The 19465-nt window shown below is 61.8% G+C and overlaps 1 protein-coding gene across 2 annotated transcripts in view; it reads left to right on the plus strand.

The window, feature by feature from the left end:
- IREB2 (iron responsive element binding protein 2) overlaps window positions 1-19465 on the plus strand; it is a 51115-nt gene that overhangs the window by 26201 nt on the left and 5449 nt on the right. For both annotated transcript variants that reach the window (XM_075576062.1, XM_075576063.1), the window contains exons 13-19: window positions 617-776; window positions 1666-1801; window positions 2214-2298; window positions 2385-2541; window positions 3458-3582; window positions 7238-7342; window positions 8255-8397. In XM_075576062.1, the coding sequence (XP_075432177.1) occupies window positions 617-776; window positions 1666-1801; window positions 2214-2298; window positions 2385-2541; window positions 3458-3582; window positions 7238-7342; window positions 8255-8397 (911 nt within the window). The remainder of the gene's footprint in view (window positions 1-616; window positions 777-1665; window positions 1802-2213; window positions 2299-2384; window positions 2542-3457; window positions 3583-7237; window positions 7343-8254; window positions 8398-19465) is intronic.

Raw genomic sequence — 19465 nt, forward strand, 5'->3', positions numbered from 1 at the left:
AGCAATGGCCCAGACTCCCCAGCGGCGGCCCACTGCACTGGCCTTGTAGCAATGGCCCAGACTCCCCAGCGGCGGCACACTGCACTGGCCTTGTAGCAATGGCCCACACTCCCCAGCAGCGGCCCACTGCACTGGCCTTGTAGCAATGGCCCACACTCCCCAGAGGCGGCCCACTGCACTGGCCTTGTAGCAATGGCCCAGACTCCCCAGCGGCGGCACACTGCACTGGCCCGTAGCAATGGCCCAGACTCCCCAGCGGCGGCCCACTGCACTGGACCGTAGCAATGGCCCAGACTCCCCAGCGGCGGCACACTGCACTGGACCGTAGCAATGGCCCAGACTCCCCAGCGGCGGCACACTGCACTGGCCTTGTAGCAATGGCCCAGACTCCCCAGCGGCGGCACACTGCACTGGCCTTGTAGCAATGGCCCAGACTCCCCAGCGGCGGCCCACTGCACTGGCCTTGTAGCAATGGCCCAGACTCCCCAGCGGCGGCCCACTGCACTGGCCTTGTAGCAATGGCCCAGACTCCCCAGCAGCGGCACACTGCACTGGACCGTAGCAATGGCAGCTGCTTAGATGTGTCCCTGACCCGTTTTGTCTTCTCTCCGCACAGGTCGGATTCAAAGGATTCCAGATTCCGGCAGAGAAGCAAAACGCAGTGGTGCCCGTGGCGTACGGCAGCTCCGAGTACCGGCTGTCCCACGGCTGTGTCCTCATCGCTGCTGTCATCAGCTGCACCAATAACTGCAATCCTTCCGTTATGCTGACTGCAGGTAAACCGGGGGACGTGTAACTACTCCAGGGCACTCGCGCCTACTCGTACCCACTATCACCAGGTAAATATTCCAGGAGGGGCGTGCTAGAAACATTAGAGGTGCAAAGTGTAAGCAGAGGAGGATGCTAGAAGAAGAGGCTAATGCTTAGGAGCTGGAGGTGGGGAGGCTCATGGGAAACGGGAGACCACCGGTGCACACTAGCGGAGGTTGAAAAAAAGGCGAACTGTACATCCAAGTTCAACCTACGTTCAATTTATACAACAGATACTTTATCCTATATCTATACTTAGTGTACTGATCCAGAGGAAAGCAAACAAATCCCCACTGACACATTATCCAACGATATCTCATAAGGGGAAACATAAATTCCTCCCTGATTCCAAGAATTGGCAGTCGGATTACTTCCTGGATCAACATCCTTCCCATGTATACTTATTTGGGATATCCCTGTATACCTTTCCTTTCTAAAAAGATGCCCACCCTTTGAACAAATCTATTGTATCTGCCATCACAGTCTCCATGGGTAATGAATTCCACATTTTAATTGCCCTTACTGTAAAGAACCCTTTCCTTTGTTGCTGGTGAAATTTCCTTTCCTCCAACCTTAAGGGATGGCCCCGAGTCCTTTGTACTGCCTGTGGGATGAATAGTTCTTTTTGAAAGCTCCTTGTACTGTCCCTGAATATATTTGTATATAGTTATCATATCCCATCTTAGATGCCTCTTTTCTAATGTAAATCTAATTTAGCTAGCCTCTCATAATTCAGATTATCCATCCCCTTTATTAATTTGGTGGCTCTTCTCAGCACTTTTTCTAGCCCTATAATGGACGTCGTCCTGCACGGGAGGGTGGTGGTAATACCGCTGTCTGTTTTTCTGGGCTCAGGTTTACTAGCTAAGAAGGCTGTCGAAGCCGGACTCACCGTAAAACCGTATATAAAGACCAGCTTTTCCCCGGGGAGCGGCGCTGTCCCACATTATCTGAGTGCCAGCGGAGTCCTGCCCTACCTTGAACAACTGGGGTGAGTGTTGGATTCTGGGTAATAGCGGATACAGGGGCCGTATGTACAGGAGACATTCCTAAACCAGTCGCTGAAGGGAACCCCAGCAGCAGAGTCCCGGCATTCACTGCAAGCACCTTCCTCCTCTGTTCGGGCGGAGGTCGGGTTCAGCTCCTGCCCTACTGAAGGAGGGAGCTTTGTGTGGTGTAAGGGGGACGGGGAGCAGAGTAAAGGGGGGGGAGGGAGTTTGGGTTACCCAGTATTTCACAATCTAATTCTAGGGTTCCTTGACCAAAAAACGGTTTCAAACCCCTGGCATCGAACCTGCTCTTCTCCTCCTATGGAGTATGCAGCTGGAGAAAGATTGCCTTACGTATCCGGAAAACAAATGTACGTCTTGTAATGCATTTATTTCCCTGTTCCTTCGGCCCAGGTTTGATATCATTGGTTACGGGTGCGCCAGATGTGTGGGTAACAGCGCCCCGTTACCAGACGAAATAGTCACTGCTATTAAAGAGGTAAGCAAAAAGAACAAAGATGGCGGACACGGCCCTTTCCAACTGACAGCTGACGATGTGCCCCGCTCCTCTTGTGTTGTGTGCAGGGGGAGGTGGTGGCCTGCGGCATCTTCTCTGGGAATAAACACTTCGAGGGACATCTGTGTAGCTGCATCCGGGCCAACTACCTGGCGTCGCCACCTCTGGTCATTGCCTACGCTCTGGCCGGGACCGTGAGGATAGATCTTCAAACGGAAGCTTTAGGTGAGTAATGGAGAGAGGGGACGGCTCGTGGCGCCTGGCCTGTAGGGCGAGCGTGTGACACAGCCAGAACACTCTGATTCAGCCCTGCAGGCTGGCACGTTATATGTGCTGCAATGCTGGCTGATGGGTGACACGGGTCATATCGTGTCTGTCGGGATTTACGCTTGCTGTCCCTGGCAAGGAGAAGTGTCCAGGCACTCGAGGGGTCTTCATAAAGTTTATATTAGAACAGGGTTGACGTTTTCGGTTCAACCTTTGACCTTTATCGAGGTCCAAGGTTGGACCGAGACGTCAGTCCTGGTACTACTACTTGCCTTCAAAATGCAAGGACACCGTTATACAGGGGGGAGGGAGGACCCCATGTTAATCGGGTCCATCACGGCACCTGCAGTGACGGACAAAGGGATGTTTGGTCCTTGGAGTGTGACGGTGACAGGAGACACCTTCATTGTACCGTATTTGCCTGATTTTTATAGAGTGACCCTGAATATAGGCAACAACGCCCCCCCCTCCCTTATTTCTGTAGTAGCTGGAAAGAAAAAGTGTGTGTGTGTGTCACTCTGTGTCACTCTGTGTCACTCTGTGTCACTCTGTGTCACTCTGTGTCACTCTGTGTCACTCTGTGTCACTCTGTGTCACTCTGTGTCACTCTGTGTCACTCTGTGTCACTCTGTGTCGCTTGCTGCCAGAAGCAAGATGGCGCCTTATAATCGAGCAAAATCGGTAATATCACTGAAAACAAAATCCATTCCTAACCTGCTGGTAACCACGAACGGTCCATTTGCTCTCATGGCTGCAGTTACCGTGCCCGATCGCACCGAGGCAGCCGCCGGGCGCTGTGAGATTGGTGTCCGCTTTGCATAGGTCTTTAGTTATTGTGTTTGGGGCCAAAAGAAGATCCGTGTGTTTCTTCCAGGGGAAAACGCGCGTGGTGAGAAGGTCTATCTCCACGAGATCTGGCCGAGTCGGGAAGAAGTTCTGCAGGTGGAAGAGGAGCTTGTGATCCCGTCCATGTTCACTGATCTGAAGGAGAAAATCCAGGTCTGAAAACGTTTGGGTGGGGGCGGGGGGGGGGTAGAGAGAGTCACACCCGCAGAATCGCAGCCAAAACCCACACTTGATGTCCCGTATTTCCTAAGCAGTGCTATGTCCCTGTACATCTCTGGCCCGCGGTAGACACCTTACAGGCCATTGAGATGGTGAAAAAAATGATTGCACCGGCGCTTACTTATAACAATGTCCTAAAAAAGTGAACTGTGTATAACAATGTGTTTTAAAGCAAATTACAGAAATCATAGCTATAAAATAAATTACAACGTGAACTGTGATCTATTAGTTAATCATGTGATAAATCCACCACCCAGTGTGAAAGGTGCTAATAGAAAAGCTACTCAAAACCCTTATAAAGACTGTTCTCTTAGTCTTTTTGATTGCAGAATTCCTCAAAGATTCAGGGGAGCGCCAATGTTCACGTGATTATATGCAAAAGAAAAATAAAGGCAACAGTGTAATACAGTCTCCACTCTTTCTTTCTAGTGAAAAGGTAATTCACTCACAATTTTCCTTTCAAAAATCAGGCATTACAGAGACACTCCTCTCTCTGATTAGAGCAATGAACATGGATATCCACAGGTGTAGACCCCTTTCACTTCCTCTCCACCACCGCACGAATACCCAGAAATAATAAGAAATACCAAAATAGCGCAATAACGTCTTAAAATGTATTGGAGATCATCACAGATAAAACATATGGCTATGCACTCACATAAGGAATAATAGGTACAGTCATTGTACGAAATCCTGATAGATAAAGCAATTCACCGGTACACAGTGTGTTTCTTCCCTCTGCTTCTCTGCTCCCATCAACGTCACATCCGGTTGACACAGGGCTGTGGGCGGAAGTGCTGTAAGGGGGATCTCCGGCTGCCAGGACTTCGCAACTGCGACTTGCACAGACCGGATGTGACGTTGATGGGAGCAGAGAAGCAGAGGGAAGAAACACACTGTGTACCGGTGAAGTGCTTTATCTATCGGGATTTCGTACAATGACTGTACCTATTATTCCTTATGTGAGTGCATAGCCATATGTTTTATCTGTGATGATCTCCAATACATTTTAAGACGTTATTGCGCTATTTTGGTATTTCTTATTATTTCTGGGTATTCGTGCGGTGGTGGAGAGGAAGTGAAAGGGGTCTACACCTGTGGATATCCATGTTCATTGCTCTAATCAGAGAGAGGAGTGTCTCTGTAATGCCTGATTTTTGAAAGGAAAATTGTGAGTGAATTCCTTTTCACTAGAAAGAAAGAGTGAAGACTGTATTACACTATGTTGCCTTTATTTTTCTTTTGCATATAATCACGTGAACATTGGCGCTTCCCTGAATCTTTGAGGAATTAGGCCATTGAGATGGTCAGAAGATGTGGAATAGCCCTGTGTTCAGCTCCTGGGAACCTGCTTCCTGTACATGTGCACAGGGACGGTGTTCAGCTCCTGGGAACCTGCTTCCTGTACATGGCGCAGGGACGGTGTTCAGCTCCTGGGAACATGCTTCCTGTACATGGCGCAGGGACGGTGTTCAGCTCCTGGGAACCTGCTTCCTGTACATGGCGCAGGGACGGTGTTCAGCTCCTGGGAACCTGCTTCCTGTACATGTGCGCAGGGACGGTGTTCAGCTCCTGGGAACCTGCTTTCTGTACATGGCGCAGGGACGGTGTTCAGCTCCTGGGAACCTGCTTCCTGTACATGGCGCAGGGACGGTGTTCAGCTCCTGGGAACCTGCTTCCTGTACATGGCGCAGGGACGGTGTTCAGCTCCTGGGAACCTGCTTCCTGTACATGGCGCAGGGACGGTGTTCAGCTCCTGGGAACCTGCTTCCTGTACATGTGCGCAGGGACGGTGTTCAGCTCCTGGGAACGTGCTTCCTGTACATGTGCGCAGGGACGGTGTTCAGCTCCTGGGAACCTGCTTCCTGTACATGTGCGCAGGGACGGTGTTCAGCTCCTGGGAACCTGCTTCCTGTACATGTGCGCAGGGACGGTGTTCAGCTCCTGGGAACCTGCTTCCTGTACATGTGCGCAGGGACGGTGTTCAGCTCCTGGGAACCTGCTTCCTGTACATGGCGCAGGGACGGTGTTCAGCTCCTGGGAACCTGCTTCCTGTACATGGCGCAGGGACGGTGTTCAGCTCCTGGGAACCTGCTTCCTGTACATGGCGCAGGGACGGTGTTCAGCTCCTGGGAACCTGCTTCCTGTACATGGCGCAGGGACGGTGTTCAGCTCCTGGGAACCTGCTTCCTGTACATGTGCGCAGGGACGGTGTTCAGCTCTTGGGAACCTGCTTCCTGTACATGGCGCAGGGACGGTGTTCAGCTCCTGGGAACCTGCTTCCTGTACATGGCGAAGGGACGGTGTTCAGCTCCTGGGAACCTGCTTCCTGTACATGGCGCAGGGACGGTGTTCAGCTCCTGGGAACCTGCTTCCTGTACATGGCGCAGGGACGGTGTTCAGCTCCTGGGAACCTGCTTCCTGTACATGGCGCAGGGACGGTGTTCAGCTCCTGGGAACCTGCTTCCTGTACATGTGCGCAGGGACGGTGTTCAGCTCCTGGGAACCTGCTTCCTGTACATGGCGCAGGGACGGTGTTCAGCTCCTGGGAACCTGCTTCCTGTACATGGCGCAGGGACGGTGTTCAGCTCCTGGGAACCTGCTTCCTGTACATGGCGCAGGGACGGTGTTCAGCTCCTGGGAACCTGCTTCCTGTACATGGCGCAGGGACGGTGTTCAGCTCCTGGGAACCTGCTTCCTGTACATGGCGCAGGGACGGTGTTAAGCTCCTGGGAACCTGCTTCCTGTACATGGCGCAGGGACGGTGTTCAGCTCCTGGGAACCTGCTTCCTGTACATGGCGCAGGGACGGTGTTCAGTTCCTGGGAACCTGCTTCCTGTACATGGCGCAGGGACGGTGTTCAGCTCCTGGGAACCTGCTTCCTGTACATGGCGCAGGGACGGTGTTCAGCTCCTGGGAACCTGCTTCCTGTACATGGCGCAGGGACGGTGTTCAGCTCCTGGGAACCTGCTTCCTGTACATGGCGCAGGGACGGTGTTCAGCTCCTGGGAACCTGCTTCCTGTACATGGCGCAGGGACGGTGTTCGTCTCCTGGGAACCTGCTTCCTGTACATGTGCGCAGGGACGGTGTTCAGCTCCTGGGAACCTGCTTCCTGTACATGTGCGCAGGGACGGTGTTCAGCTCCTGGGAACCTGCTTCCTGTACATGGCGCAGGGACGGTGTTCAGCTCCTGGGAACCTGCTTCCTGTACATGGCGCAGGGACGGTGTTCAGCTCCTGGGAACCTGCTTCCTGTACATGGCGCAGGGACGGTGTTCAGCTCCTGGGAACCTGCTTCCTGTACATGGCGCAGAGACGGTGTTCAGCTCCTGGGAACCTGCTTCCTGTACATGGCGCAGGGACGGTGTTCAGCTCCTGGGAACCTGCTTCCTGTACATGGCGCAGGGACGGTGTTCAGCTCCTGGGAACCTGCTTCCTGTACATGGCGCAGAGACGGTGTCCGGAGGGGATGGCTCCTTTTTATAGTGTTCTGATTTGTCCAGCCAGTATCTGATTATTTGTGGCGTGTGTCGGCCGTTCCTCTCCGCGGGTTAGTAACCTTTTCCCCGCTCATTTATGTCTATTACAGAAGCGAAATACACGGTGGAACTTGCTGAATGCCCCAGAAAGCACTTTATTCCCCTGGGACCACAAATCCACGTATATTAGAAGCCCCTCTTTTTTCCAGAAACTAGTGAGTACACAAAATGGCGCCCCTTACCCCGGCGGGCCCCTTACCCCGGCGGGCCCCTTACCCCGGCGGGCCCCTTACCCCGGCGGGCCCCTTACCCAGGCGGGCCCCTTACCCAGGCGGGCCCTTTACCCGTCTCCCCACCGGCCTGAATTTAAATATCAGAAAAGACTGAATATTCCTTCAGAACACCCACGTACAGAAATACCGCAGGTCACAAGCGAGGGTCGCAGCAATCCCGTTCCCCTTTCTGCGGGCATCTGTGCCTTGTGTTCAGGGAGTGACGGAGGAAGGGAACGGGATTTGGAAGGAGAAAGGAGTTGAGCAACGGGTTTTCTTATCACATTCATCACGGTCATTGAAAAAATATACATAGGTGTGTGGGTGTTTAGAAATACTGTGTATATATCTATATCTATCTCCTGTATTTGCCCCCCTCCTCCTCCTCGCTGACACGAGGTGAATCAACGATCTCTCAGGGTCTGTACCCACATTTTAGGCGCTGCACCTCAAACTCGAGCTACCCCACCCCCTCGCCAAATCTATTCATTCCCTCCGATACGTGACTTTCATTTCCTGCGCCTCAGATATTGGCCACTTCAGTAAGATGAACCCAAGGGTTTTCTTTAACACAGGGCAGGCCAACTCCAGTCCTCAGGGGCCGCCAACAGGTCAGGTATTAGGGATTTCCCTGCTTCAGCACAGGGGGCTGTCTTCAACTGAGCCACTGATTGAGCCACCTGTGCCGAAGCAGGGAAATCCCCAATACCTGACCTGTTGGTGGCCCTTGAGGACTGGAGTTGGCCGCCCCCGTCACTGCTTTGCTGGCCCGCCTGGCAGCATGTGATGGGTTAATAACCGCGTGCGTCAGTACCGGGCCTAACCTCATATTCGCTCTCTGCCCGTATCTGCCAGGATAAGGACCCCCCACCTCTGCAGCCCATCGAGAGAGCCCACGTGTTGCTTTATTTAGGGGACGCCGTGACCACTGATCACATTTCCCCGGCTGGCAGCATCTCTAGGACCAGCCCAGCAGCCAAGTACCTCATGCAGAAAGGGTGAGTACTCATTACTACCATACCCCATCCTTCTCCCTGCAGCCACTCTGCATACATCGGGGGGGTGGCCGTAGAACTCCTTGTGTATCCGTGTTGGAAGTAGAAAAGGTGGAGAGTAAACCCCAAGTGTCCTGCGCTCTAACTGGTGCAAATTCTTGTTTGTGTTGAAAGTATGCAGCCTCTATATATAGAAATGTAGGCAATGATGTTGCAGATTGAAGGAATAAATGGATAAAGTCCAGAAGGGGGGGGGGGGGGGAAGGTATGGTTGCTATGAAGCCACGGTAGGGGGGCCGATTAGCAGAATATAGATAGAGGCAGGAGAAGAAGCCCAGATGGGAGCCTCTCTCATGAACTCACGGCAGTCTATATCTGCTGCCCTTACCCGACCTGGTCACCTCGCCGCTCGTCTCTCCTCGCTGTCCCCGCTTCACGAATATCCCACAGGGTGGATGTCGTCTAGCAGCCTCTCAGGGACAGGAGCCCACCGTCTGCGTACATCCTCTTCGCCTCTCACCTCTCTACGGGTGCTCCGTGCGGTGTATGGCGTTCTCCCCCTGCAGCTCCAGGCAGGTCCCAGCAGGCCGTGCGCTCCGGCACTGCTGACGCTCGGGAACTGACGTCAGACGCTGGGAGGGATCGTAGAATCCCATGCAACAGGATTGCCAGCGTGCTCCAGCTGTTGGAGCCCAGGATAATATCCTGTTTGTATATGGCCTGTCAGTACCAGGCATAGTGTCCATGTTGGTCCTGTTGAATGTGAATGGGTCATAGGTTGGTATGTCATTGCATGGATCAACGTGAGGCTTCTCCTTAAATGTAACGTGCTGAAGGTACACAGCATTGCTTGGGAACTCGAAGGTATCAACCTCATCCCTCCTCTTCCCCACCCCAACCACCCCATTCACTTTCCTTTAATACCTTACGATATCCCCAATTCTCTCCGCCTCTCTCCCCTCCCCCAGCGTTCTTACTTTCTCCTCACGCGCCAACTGACTTCCCTCACTCTGTGCGTAAACTTCACAGCTATCCGACTCCTTATCTGCCACCAGGCCATGTGCATTATAATGTGACCTGATACATAGCCTGCCAGGTACAACACCCAGAGGCTGACTCGCTTAGAGAAATTGTAATAACTCTTAGAATTAACAATAGAATCGGTCCAATTGTATCCAAACACAAACCTGCTCCTTGATCTCCGGAACCATCGTGTAAAATGTGGTTACGATATCTTAAGAGGCGTCCAAACGCAGAGCCATCAGACAGACAACTCTCCCAAATATACAGTAGATATTGTGTACAGAGTTTTTATGGCGATATTCTGACCCTTTAATCTTCTACACCAAGGGTGCGCACCACTGTTCTACACATCCGAGACCTGCCAGGTTTGGAAAGCTCTGTACGCCGTGTTAGATCTAGGAGTCCCTTTCCTGTTCAGTTAGAGCAGGCCTGCCCAACATACGGCCCGCGACGGCCCCCCTTCCCTGGTAAAGAAAGAAGGCACGCGTGGCCGCATGCTGTACGCAGCGGTGCGTAAACTGGGGGGGTGCAGGCTGCGTGCGGGGAAGCCTGGGGGCGGGCAGAGCTGTGCACGGGTGGCCAGAAGCTCACAAGCTCCGTGCTGCTGCTCCCTGTGTGATCTCAGCCTGCAGCGGGGGCGGGGCCTTCCCTGCACACACACAGCCCCTCCCGGGGGCGGGGCCTTCCCTGCACACACACAGCCCCTCCCCGGGGCGGGGCCTTCCCTGCACACACACAGCCCCTACCGGGGGCGGGGCCTTCCCTGCACACACACAGCTCCTCCTCTTCCTGTCCTAGTACTCAGCCTGCAGCGGGGGCGGGGCCTTCCCTGCACACACAGCCCCTCCTCCTCCTGTCCCAGTGCTCAGCCTGCAGCGGGGGCGGGGCCTTCCCTGCACACACAGCCCCTCCCGGGGGCGGGGCCTTCCCTGCACACACAGCCCCTCCCGGGGGCGGGGCCTTCCCTGCACACACAGCCCCTCCTCCTCCTCCTGTCCCAGTGCTCAGCCTGCAGCGGGGGCGGGGCCTTCCCTGCACACACACAGCCCCTCCTCCTCCTGTCCCAGTGCTCAGCCTGCAGCGGGGGCGGGGCCTTCCCTGCACACACACAGCCCCTCCTCCTGTCCCAGTACTCAGCCTGCAGCGGGGGCGGGGCCTTCCCTGCACACACAGCCCCCCCTCCTCCTGTCCCAGTTCTCAGCCTGCAGCGGGGGCGGGGCCTTCCCTGCACACACACAGCCCCTCCCAGGGGCGGGGCCTTCCCTGCACACACAGCCCCTCCCGGGGGCGGGGCCTTCCCTGCACACACAGCCCCTCCTCCTCCTCCTGTCCCAGTGCTCAGCCTGCAGCGGGGGCGGGGCCTTCCCTGCACACACAGCCCCTCCTCCTCCTCCTGTCCCAGTGCTCAGCCTGCAGCGGGGGCGGGGCCTTCCCTGCACACACACAGCCCCTCCTCCTCCTCCTGTCCCAGTGCTCAGCCTGCAGCGGGGGCGGGGCCTTCCCTGCACACACAGCCCCTCCTCCTCCTGTCCCAGTACTCAGCCTGCAGCGGGGGCGGGGCCTTCCCTGCACACACAGCCCCTCCTCCTCCTGTCCCAGTGCTCAGCCTGCAGCGGGGGCGGGGCCTTCCCTGCACACACACAGCCCCTCCTCCTCCTGTCCCAGTGCTCAGCCTGCAGCGGGGGCGGGGCCTTCCCTGCACACACACAGCCCCTCCTCCTCCTGTCCCAGTACTCGGCCTGCAGCGGGGGCGGGGCCTTCCCTGTACACACACAGCCCCTCCTCCTCCTGTCCCAGTGCTCAGCCTGCAGCGGGGGCGGGGCCTTCCCTGCACACACACAGCCCCTCCTCCTCCTGTCCCAGTACTCGGCCTGCAGCGGGGGCGGGGCCTTCCCTGCACACACAGCCCCTCCTCCTCCTGTCCCTGTGCTCAGCCTGCAGCGGGGGCGGGGCCTTCCCTGCACCCACACAGCCCCTCCTCCTCCTGTCCCAGTGCTCAGCCTGCAGCGGGGGCGGGGCCTTCCCTGCACACACACAGCCCCTCCTCCTCCTCCTGTCCCAGTGCTCAGCCTGCAGCGGGGGCGGGGCCTTCCCTGCACACACACAGCCCCTCCTCCTCCTGTCCCAGTGCTCAGCCTGCAGCGGGGGCGGGGCCTTCCCTGCACACACAGCCCCTCCTCCTGTCCCAGTGCTCAGCCTGCAGCGGGGGCGGGGCCTTCCCTGCACACACAGCCCCTCCTCCTCCTGTCCCAGTGCTCAGCCTGCAGCGGGGGCGGGGCCTTCCCTGCACACACACAGCCCCTCCTCCTCCTGTCCCAGTGCTCAGCCTGCAGCGGGGGCGGGGCCTTCCCTGCACACACACAGCCCCTCCTTCTCCTCCTGTCCCAGTGCTCAGCCTGCAGCGGGGGCGGGGCCTTCCCTGCACACACACAGCCCCTCCTCCTCCTGTCCCAGTACTCGGCCTGCAGCGGGGGCGGGGCCTTCCCTGCACACACAGCCCCTCCTCCTCCTGTCCCAGTACTCAGCCTGCAGCGGGGGCGGGGCCTTCCCTGCACACACAGCCCCTCCTCCTCCTGTCCCAGTGCTCAGCCTGCAGCGGGGGCGGGGCCTTCCCTGCACACACAGCCCCTCCTCCTCCTGTCCCAGTGCTCAGCCTGCAGCGGGGGCGGGGCCTTCCCTGCACACACACAGCCCCTCCTCCTCCTGTCCCAGTACTCGGCCTGCAGCGGGGGCGGGGCCTTCCCTGCACACACACAGCCCCTCCTCCTCCTCCTGTCCCAGTGCTCAGCCTGCAGCGGGGGCGGGGCCTTCCCTGCACACACACAGCCCCTCCTCCTGTCCCAGTGCTCAGCCTGCAGCGGGGGCGGGGCCTTCCCTGCACACACACAGCCCCTCCTCCTGTCCCAGTACTCGGCCTGCAGCGGGGGCGGGGCCTTCCCTGCACACACACAGCGCCTCCTCCTCCTGTCCCAGTACTCAGCCTGCAGCGGGGGCGGGGCCTTCCCTGCACACACAGCCCCTCCTCCTCCTCCTGTCCCAGTACTCAGCCTGCAGCGGGGGCGGGGCCTTCCCTGCACACACACAGCTCCCCCTCCTCCTGTCCCAGTGCTCAGCCTGCAGCGGGGGCGGGGCCTTCCCTGCACACACACAGCCCCTCCTCCCCCTCCTGTCCCAGTGCTCAGCCTGCAGCGGGGGCGGGGCCTTCCCTGCACCCACACAGCCCCTCCTCCTCCTGTCCCAGTACTCAGCCTGCAGCGGGGGCGGGGCCTTCCCTGCACACACACAGCCCCTCCTCCTCCTGTCCCAGCGCTCAGCCTGCAGCGGGGGCGGGGCCTTCCCTGCACACACACAGCCCCTCCTCCTCCTGTCCCAGTACTCAGCCTGCAGCGGGGGCGGGGCCTTCCCTGCACACACACAGCCCCTCCTCCTCCTCCTGTCCCAGTGCTCAGCCTGCAGCGGGGGCGGGGCCTTCCCTGCACCCACACAGCCCCTCCTCCTCCTGTCCCAGTACTCAGCCTGCAGCGGGGGCGGGGCCTTCCCTGCACACACACAGCCCCTCCTCCTCCTGTCCCAGCGCTCAGCCTGCAGCGGGGGCGGGGCCTTCCCTGCACACACAGCCCCTCCTCCTCCTGTCCCAGTGCTCAGCCTGCAGCGGGGGCGGGGCCTTCCCTGCACACACACAGCCCCTCCTCCTCCTCCTGTCCCAGTACTCAGCCTGCAGCGGGGGCGGGGCCTTCCCTGCACACACAGCCCCTCCTCCTCCTGTCCCAGTGCTCAGCCTGCAGCGGGGGCGGGGCCTTCCCTGTACACACACAGCCCCTCCTCCTCCTGTCCCAGTACTCAGCCTGCAGCGGGGGCGGGGCCTTCCCTGCACACACACAGCCCCTCCTCCTCCTCCTGTCCCAGTGCTCAGCCTGCAGCGGGGGCGGGGCCTTCCCTGCACACACAGCCCCTCCTCCTCCTGTCCCAGTACTCAGCCTGCAGCGGGGGCGGGGCCTTCCCTGCACACACAGCCCCTCCTCCTCCTCCTGTCCCAGTACTCGGCCTGCAGCGGGGGCGGGGCCTTCCCTGCACACACAGCCCCCCCTCCTCCTGTCCCAGTACTCAGCCTGCAGCGGGGGCGGGGCCTTCCCTGCACACACAGCCCCTCCTCCTCCTGTCCCAGTGCTCAGCCTGCAGCGGGGGCGGGGCCTTCCCTGTACACACACAGCCCCCCCTCCTCCTATCCCAGTGCTCAGCCTGCAGCGGGGGCGGGGCCTTCCCTGCACACACAGCCCCTCCTCCTCCTGTCCCAGTACTCAGCCTGCAGCGGGGGCGGGGCCTTCCCTGTACACACACAGCCCCCCCTCCTCCTATCCCAGTGCTCAGCCTGCAGCGGGGGCGGGGCCTTCCCTGCACACACAGCCCCTCCTCCTCCTGTCCCAGTACTCAGCCTGCAGCGGGGGCGGGGCCTTCCCTGCACACACAGCCCCTCCTCCTGTCCCAGTGCTCAGCCTGCAGCGGGGGCGGGGCCTTCCCTGCACACACACAGCCCCTCCTCCTCCTCCTGTCCCAGTACTCGGCCTGCAGCGGGGGCGGGGCCTTCCCTGCACACACAGCCCCTCCTCCTCCTGTCCCAGTGCTCAGCCTGCAGCGGGGGCGGGGCCTTCCCTGCACACACACAGCCCCTCCTCCTCCTCCTGTCCCAGTACTCAGCCTGCAGCGGGGGCGGGGCCTTCCCTGCACACACAGCCCCTCCTCCTCCTGTCCCAGTACTCAGCCTGCAGCGGGGGCGGGGCCTTCCCTGCACACACAGCCCCTCCTCCTCCTGTCCCAGTACTCAGCCTGCAGCGGGGGCGGGGCCTTCCCTGCACACACACAGCCCCTCCTCCTCCTCCTGTCCCAGTGCTCAGCCTGCAGCGGGGGCGGGGCCTTCCCTGCACACACAGCCCCTCCTCCTCCTGTCCCAGTACTCAGCCTGCAGCGGGGGCGGGGCCTTCCCTGCACACACACAGCCCCTCCTCCTCCTGTCCCAGCGCTCAGCCTGCAGCGGGGGCGGGGCCTTCCCTGCACACACACAGCCCCTCCTCCTCCTGTCCCAGTGCTCAGCCTGCAGCGGGGGCGGGGCCTTCCCTGCACACACAGCCCCTCCTCCTCCTGTCCCAGTGCTCAGCCTGCAGCGGGGGCGGGGCCTTCCCTGCACACACACAGCCCCTCCTCCTCCTGTCCCAGTGCTCAGCCTGCAGCGGGGGGCGGGGCCTTCCCTGCACACACACAGCCCCTCCTCCTGTCCCAGTGCTCAGCCTGCAGCGGGGGCGGGGCCTTCCCTGCACACACACAGCCCCTCCTCCTCCTGTCCCAGTGCTCAGCCTGCAGCGGGGGCGGGGCCTTCCCTGCACACACAGCCCCTCCTCCTCCTCCTGTCCCAGTACTCAGCCTGCAGCGGGGGCGGGGCCTTCCCTGCACACACACAGCTCCCCCTCCTCCTGTCCCAGTGCTCAGCCTGCAGCGGGGGCGGGGCCTTCCCTGCACACACACAGCCCCTCCTCCCCCTCCTGTCCCAGTGCTCAGCCTGCAGCGGGGGCGGGGCCTTCCCTGCACCCACACAGCCCCTCCTCCTCCTGTCCCAGTACTCAGCCTGCAGCGGGGGCGGGGCCTTCCCTGCACACACACAGCCCCTCCTCCTCCTGTCCCAGTACTCAGCCTGCAGCGGGGGCGGGGCCTTCCCTGCACACACACAGCCCCTCCTCCTCCTCCTGTCCCAGTGCTCAGCCTGCAGCGGGGGCGGGGCCTTCCCTGCACCCACACAGCCCCTCCTCCTCCTGTCCCAGTACTCAGCCTGCAGCGGGGGCGGGGCCTTCCCTGCACACACACAGCCCCTCCTCCTCCTGTCCCAGCGCTCAGCCTGCAGCGGGGGCGGGGCCTTCCCTGCACACACAGCCCCTCCTCCTCCTGTCCCAGTGCTCAGCCTGCAGCGGGGGCGGGGCCTTCCCTGCACACACACAGCCCCTCCTCCTCCTCCTGTCCCAGTACTCAGCCTGCAGCGGGGGCGGGGCCTTCCCTGCACACACAGCCCCTCCTCCTCCTGTCCCAGTGCTCAGCCTGCAGCGGGGGCGGGGCCTTCCCTGTACACACACAGCCCCTCCTCCTCCTGTCCCAGTACTCGGCCTGCAGCGGGGGCGGGGCCTTCCCTGCACACACACAGCCCCTCCTCCTCCTCCTGTCCCAGTGCTCAGCCTGCAGCGGGGGCGGGGCCTTCCCTGCACACACAGCCCCTCCTCCTCCTGTCCCAGTACTCAGCCTGCAGCGGGGGCGGGGCCTTCCCTGCACACACAGCCCCTCCTCCTCCTCCTGTCCCAGTGCTCAGCCTGCAGCGGGGGGCGGGGCCTTCCCTGCACACACAGCCCCTCCTCCTCCTCCTGTCCCAGTACTCGGCCTGCAGCGGGGGCGGGGCCTTCCCTGCACACACAGCCCCCCCTCCTCCTGTCCCAGTACTCAGCCTGCAGCGGGGGCGGGGCCTTCCCTGCACACACAGCCCCTCCTCCTCCTGTCCCAGTGCTCAGCCTGCAGCGGGGGCGGGGCCTTCCCTGTACACACACAGCCCCCCCTCCTCCTATCCCAGTGCTCAGCCTGCAGCGGGGGCGGGGCCTTCCCTGCACACACAGCCCCTCCTCCTCCTGTCCCAGTACTCAGCCTGCAGCGGGGGCGGGGCCTTCCCTGCACACACAGCCCCTCCTCCTGTCCCAGTGCTCAGCCTGCAGCGGGGGCGGGGCCTTCCCTGCACACACACAGCCCCTCCTCCTCCTCCTGTCCCAGTACTCGGCCTGCAGCGGGGGCGGGGCCTTCCCTGCACACACAGCCCCTCCTCCTCCTGTCCCAGTGCTCAGCCTGCAGCGGGGGCGGGGCCTTCCCTGCACACACACAGCCCCTCCTCCTCCTCCTGTCCCAGTGCTCAGCCTGCAGCGGGGGCGGGGCCTTCCCTGCACCCACACAGCCCCTCCTCCTCCTGTCCCAGTACTCAGCCTGCAGCGGGGGCGGGGCCTTCCCTGCACACACACAGCCCCTCCTCCTCCTGTCCCAGCGCTCAGCCTGCAGCGGGGGCGGGGCCTTCCCTGCACACACACAGCCCCTCCTCCTCCTGTCCCAGTACTCAGCCTGCAGCGGGGGCGGGGCCTTCCCTGCACACACACAGCCCCTCCTCCTCCTCCTGTCCCAGTGCTCAGCCTGCAGCGGGGGCGGGGCCTTCCCTGCACACACACAGCCCCTCCTCCTCCTGTCCCAGTACTCAGCCTGCAGCGGGGGCGGGGCCTTCCCTGCACACACACAGCCCCTCCTCCTCCTGTCCCAGCGCTCAGCCTGCAGCGGGGGCGGGGCCTTCCCTGCACACACACAGCCCCTCCTCCTCCTGTCCCAGTGCTCAGCCTGCAGCGGGGGCGGGGCCTTCCCTGCACACACACAGCCCCTCCTCCTCCTCCTGTCCCAGTGCTCAGCCTGCAGCGGGGGCGGGGCCTTCCCTGCACACACAGCCCCTCCTCCTCCTGTCCCAGTGCTCAGCGGGGGCGGGGCCTTCCCTGCACACACAGCCCCTCCTCCTCCTGTCCCAGTGCTCAGCGGGGGCGGGGCCTTCCCTGCACACACACAGCCCCTCCTCCTCCTCCTGTCCCAGTCCTCAGCCTGCAGCGGGGGCGGGGCCTTCCCTGCACACACAGCCCCTCCTCCTCCTGTCCCTGTGCTCAGCCTGCAGCGGGGGCGGGGCCTTCCCTGCACACACAGCCCCTCCTCCTCCTGTCCCAGTGCTCAGCCTGCAGCGGGGGCGGGGCCTTCCCTGCACACACAGCCCCTCCTCCTGTCCCAGTACTCAGCCTGCAGCGGGGGCGGGGCCTTCCCTGCACACACAGCCCCTCCTCCTCCTGTCCCAGTGCTCAGCCTGCAGCGGGGGCGGGGCCTTCGCTGCACACACACAGCCCCTCCTCCTCCTCCTGTCCCAGTGCTCAGCCTGCAGCGGGGGCGGGGCCTTCCCTGCACACACACAGCCCCTCCTCCTCCTGTCCCAGTGCTCAGCCTGCAGCGGGGGCGGGGCCTTCCCTGCACACACAGCCCCTCCTCCTCCTGTCCCAGTACTCAGCCTGCAGCGGGGGCGGGGCCTTCCCTGCACACACACAGCCCCTCCTCCTGTCCCAGTACTCAGCCTGCAGCGGGGGCGGGGCCTTCCCTGCACACACACAGCCCCTCCTCCTCCTCCTGTCCCAGTACTCAGCCTGCAGCGGGGGCGGGGCCTTCCCTGCACACACACAGCCCCTCCTCCTGTCCCAGTACTCAGCCTGCAGCGGGGGCGGGGCCTTCCCTGCACACACAGCCCCTCCTCCTCCTGTCCCAGTACTCAGCCTGCAGCGGGGGCGGGGCCTTCCCTGCACACACACAGCTCCTCCTCCTCCTGTCCCAGTACTCAGCCTGCAGCGGGGGCGGGGCCTTCCCTGCACACACACAGCCCCTCCTCCTCCTCCTGTCCCAGTGCTCAGCCTGCAGCGGGGGCGGGGCCTTCCCTGCACCCACACAGCCCCTCCTCCTCCTGTCCCAGTGCTCAGCCTGCAGCGGGGGCGGGGCCTTCCCTGCACACACAGCCCCTCCTCCTCCTGTCCCAGTGCTCAGCCTGCAGCGGGGGCGGGGCCTTCCCTGTACACACACAGCCCCTCCTCCTCCTGTCCCAGTACTCGGCCTGCAGCGGGGGCGGGGCCTTCCCTGCACACACACAGCCCCTCCTCCTCCTCCTGTCCCAGTGCTCAGCCTGCAGCGGGGGCGGGGCCTTCCCTGCACACACACAGCCCCTCCTCCTCCTCCTGTCCCAGTGCTCAGCCTGCAGCGGGGGCGGGGCCTTCCCTGCACACACACAGCCCCTCCTCCTCCTGTCCCAGTGCTCAGCCTGCAGCGGGGGCGGGGCCTTCCCTGCACACACAGCCCCTCCTCCTCCTCCTGTCCCAGTGCTCAGCCTGCAGCGGGGGGCGGGGCCTTCCCTGCACACACAGCCCCTCCTCCTCCTGTCCCAGTACTCAGCCTGCAGCGGGGGCGGGGCCTTCCCTGCACACACAGCCCCTCCTCCTCCTGTCCCAGTGCTCAGCCTGCAGCGGGGGCGGGGCCTTCCCTGCACACACACAGCCCCTCCTCCTCCTGTCCCAGTGCTCAGCCTGCAGCGGGGGCGGGGCCTTCCCTGCACACACAGCCCCTCCTCCTCCTGTCCCAGTGCTCAGCCTGCAGCGGGGGCGGGGCCTTCCCTGTACACACACAGCCCCCCCTCCTCCTATCCCAGTGCTCAGCCTGCAGCGGGGGCGGGGCCTTCCCTGCACACACACACAGCCCCTCCTCCTCCTGTCCCAGTACTCAGCCTGCAGCGGGGGCGGGGCCTTCCCTGCACACACAGCCCCTCCTCCTCCTGTCCCAGTGCTCAGCCTGCAGCGGGGGCGGGGCCTTCCCTGCACACACACAGCCCCTCCTCCTCCTGTCCCACTACTCAGCCTGCAGCGGGGGCGGGGCCTTCCCTGCACACACACAGCCCCTCCTCCTCCTGTCCCAGTGCTCAGCCTGCAGCGGGGGCGGGGCCTTCCCTGCACACACACAGCCCCTCCTCCTCCTGTCCCAGTGCTCAGCCTGCAGCGGGGGCGGGGCCTTCCCTGCACACACACAGCCCCTCCTCCTCCTGTCCCACTACTCAGCCTGCAGCGGGGGCGGGGCCTTCCCTGCACACACACAGCCCCTCCTCCTCCTGTCCCAGTGCTCAGCCTGCAGCGGGGGCGGGGCCTTCCCTGCACACACACAGCCCCTCCTCCTCCTCCTGTCCCTGTGCTCAGCCTGCAGCGGGGGCGGGGCCTTCCCTGCACACACACAGCCCCTCCTCCTCCTGTCCCAGTACTCAGCCTGCAGCGGGGGCGGGGCCTTCCCTGCACACACAGCCCCTCCTCCTCCTGTCCCAGTACTCAGCCTGCAGCGGGGGCGGGGCCTTCCCTGCACACACACAGCCCCTCCTCCTCCTGTCCCAGTGCTCAGCCTGCAGCGGGGGCGGGGCCTTCCCTGCACA

Source organism: Ascaphus truei, chromosome 18 (assembly GCF_040206685.1).
Source record: "Ascaphus truei isolate aAscTru1 chromosome 18, aAscTru1.hap1, whole genome shotgun sequence".
Classification (NCBI taxonomy): Eukaryota; Metazoa; Chordata; class Amphibia; order Anura; family Ascaphidae; genus Ascaphus; species Ascaphus truei.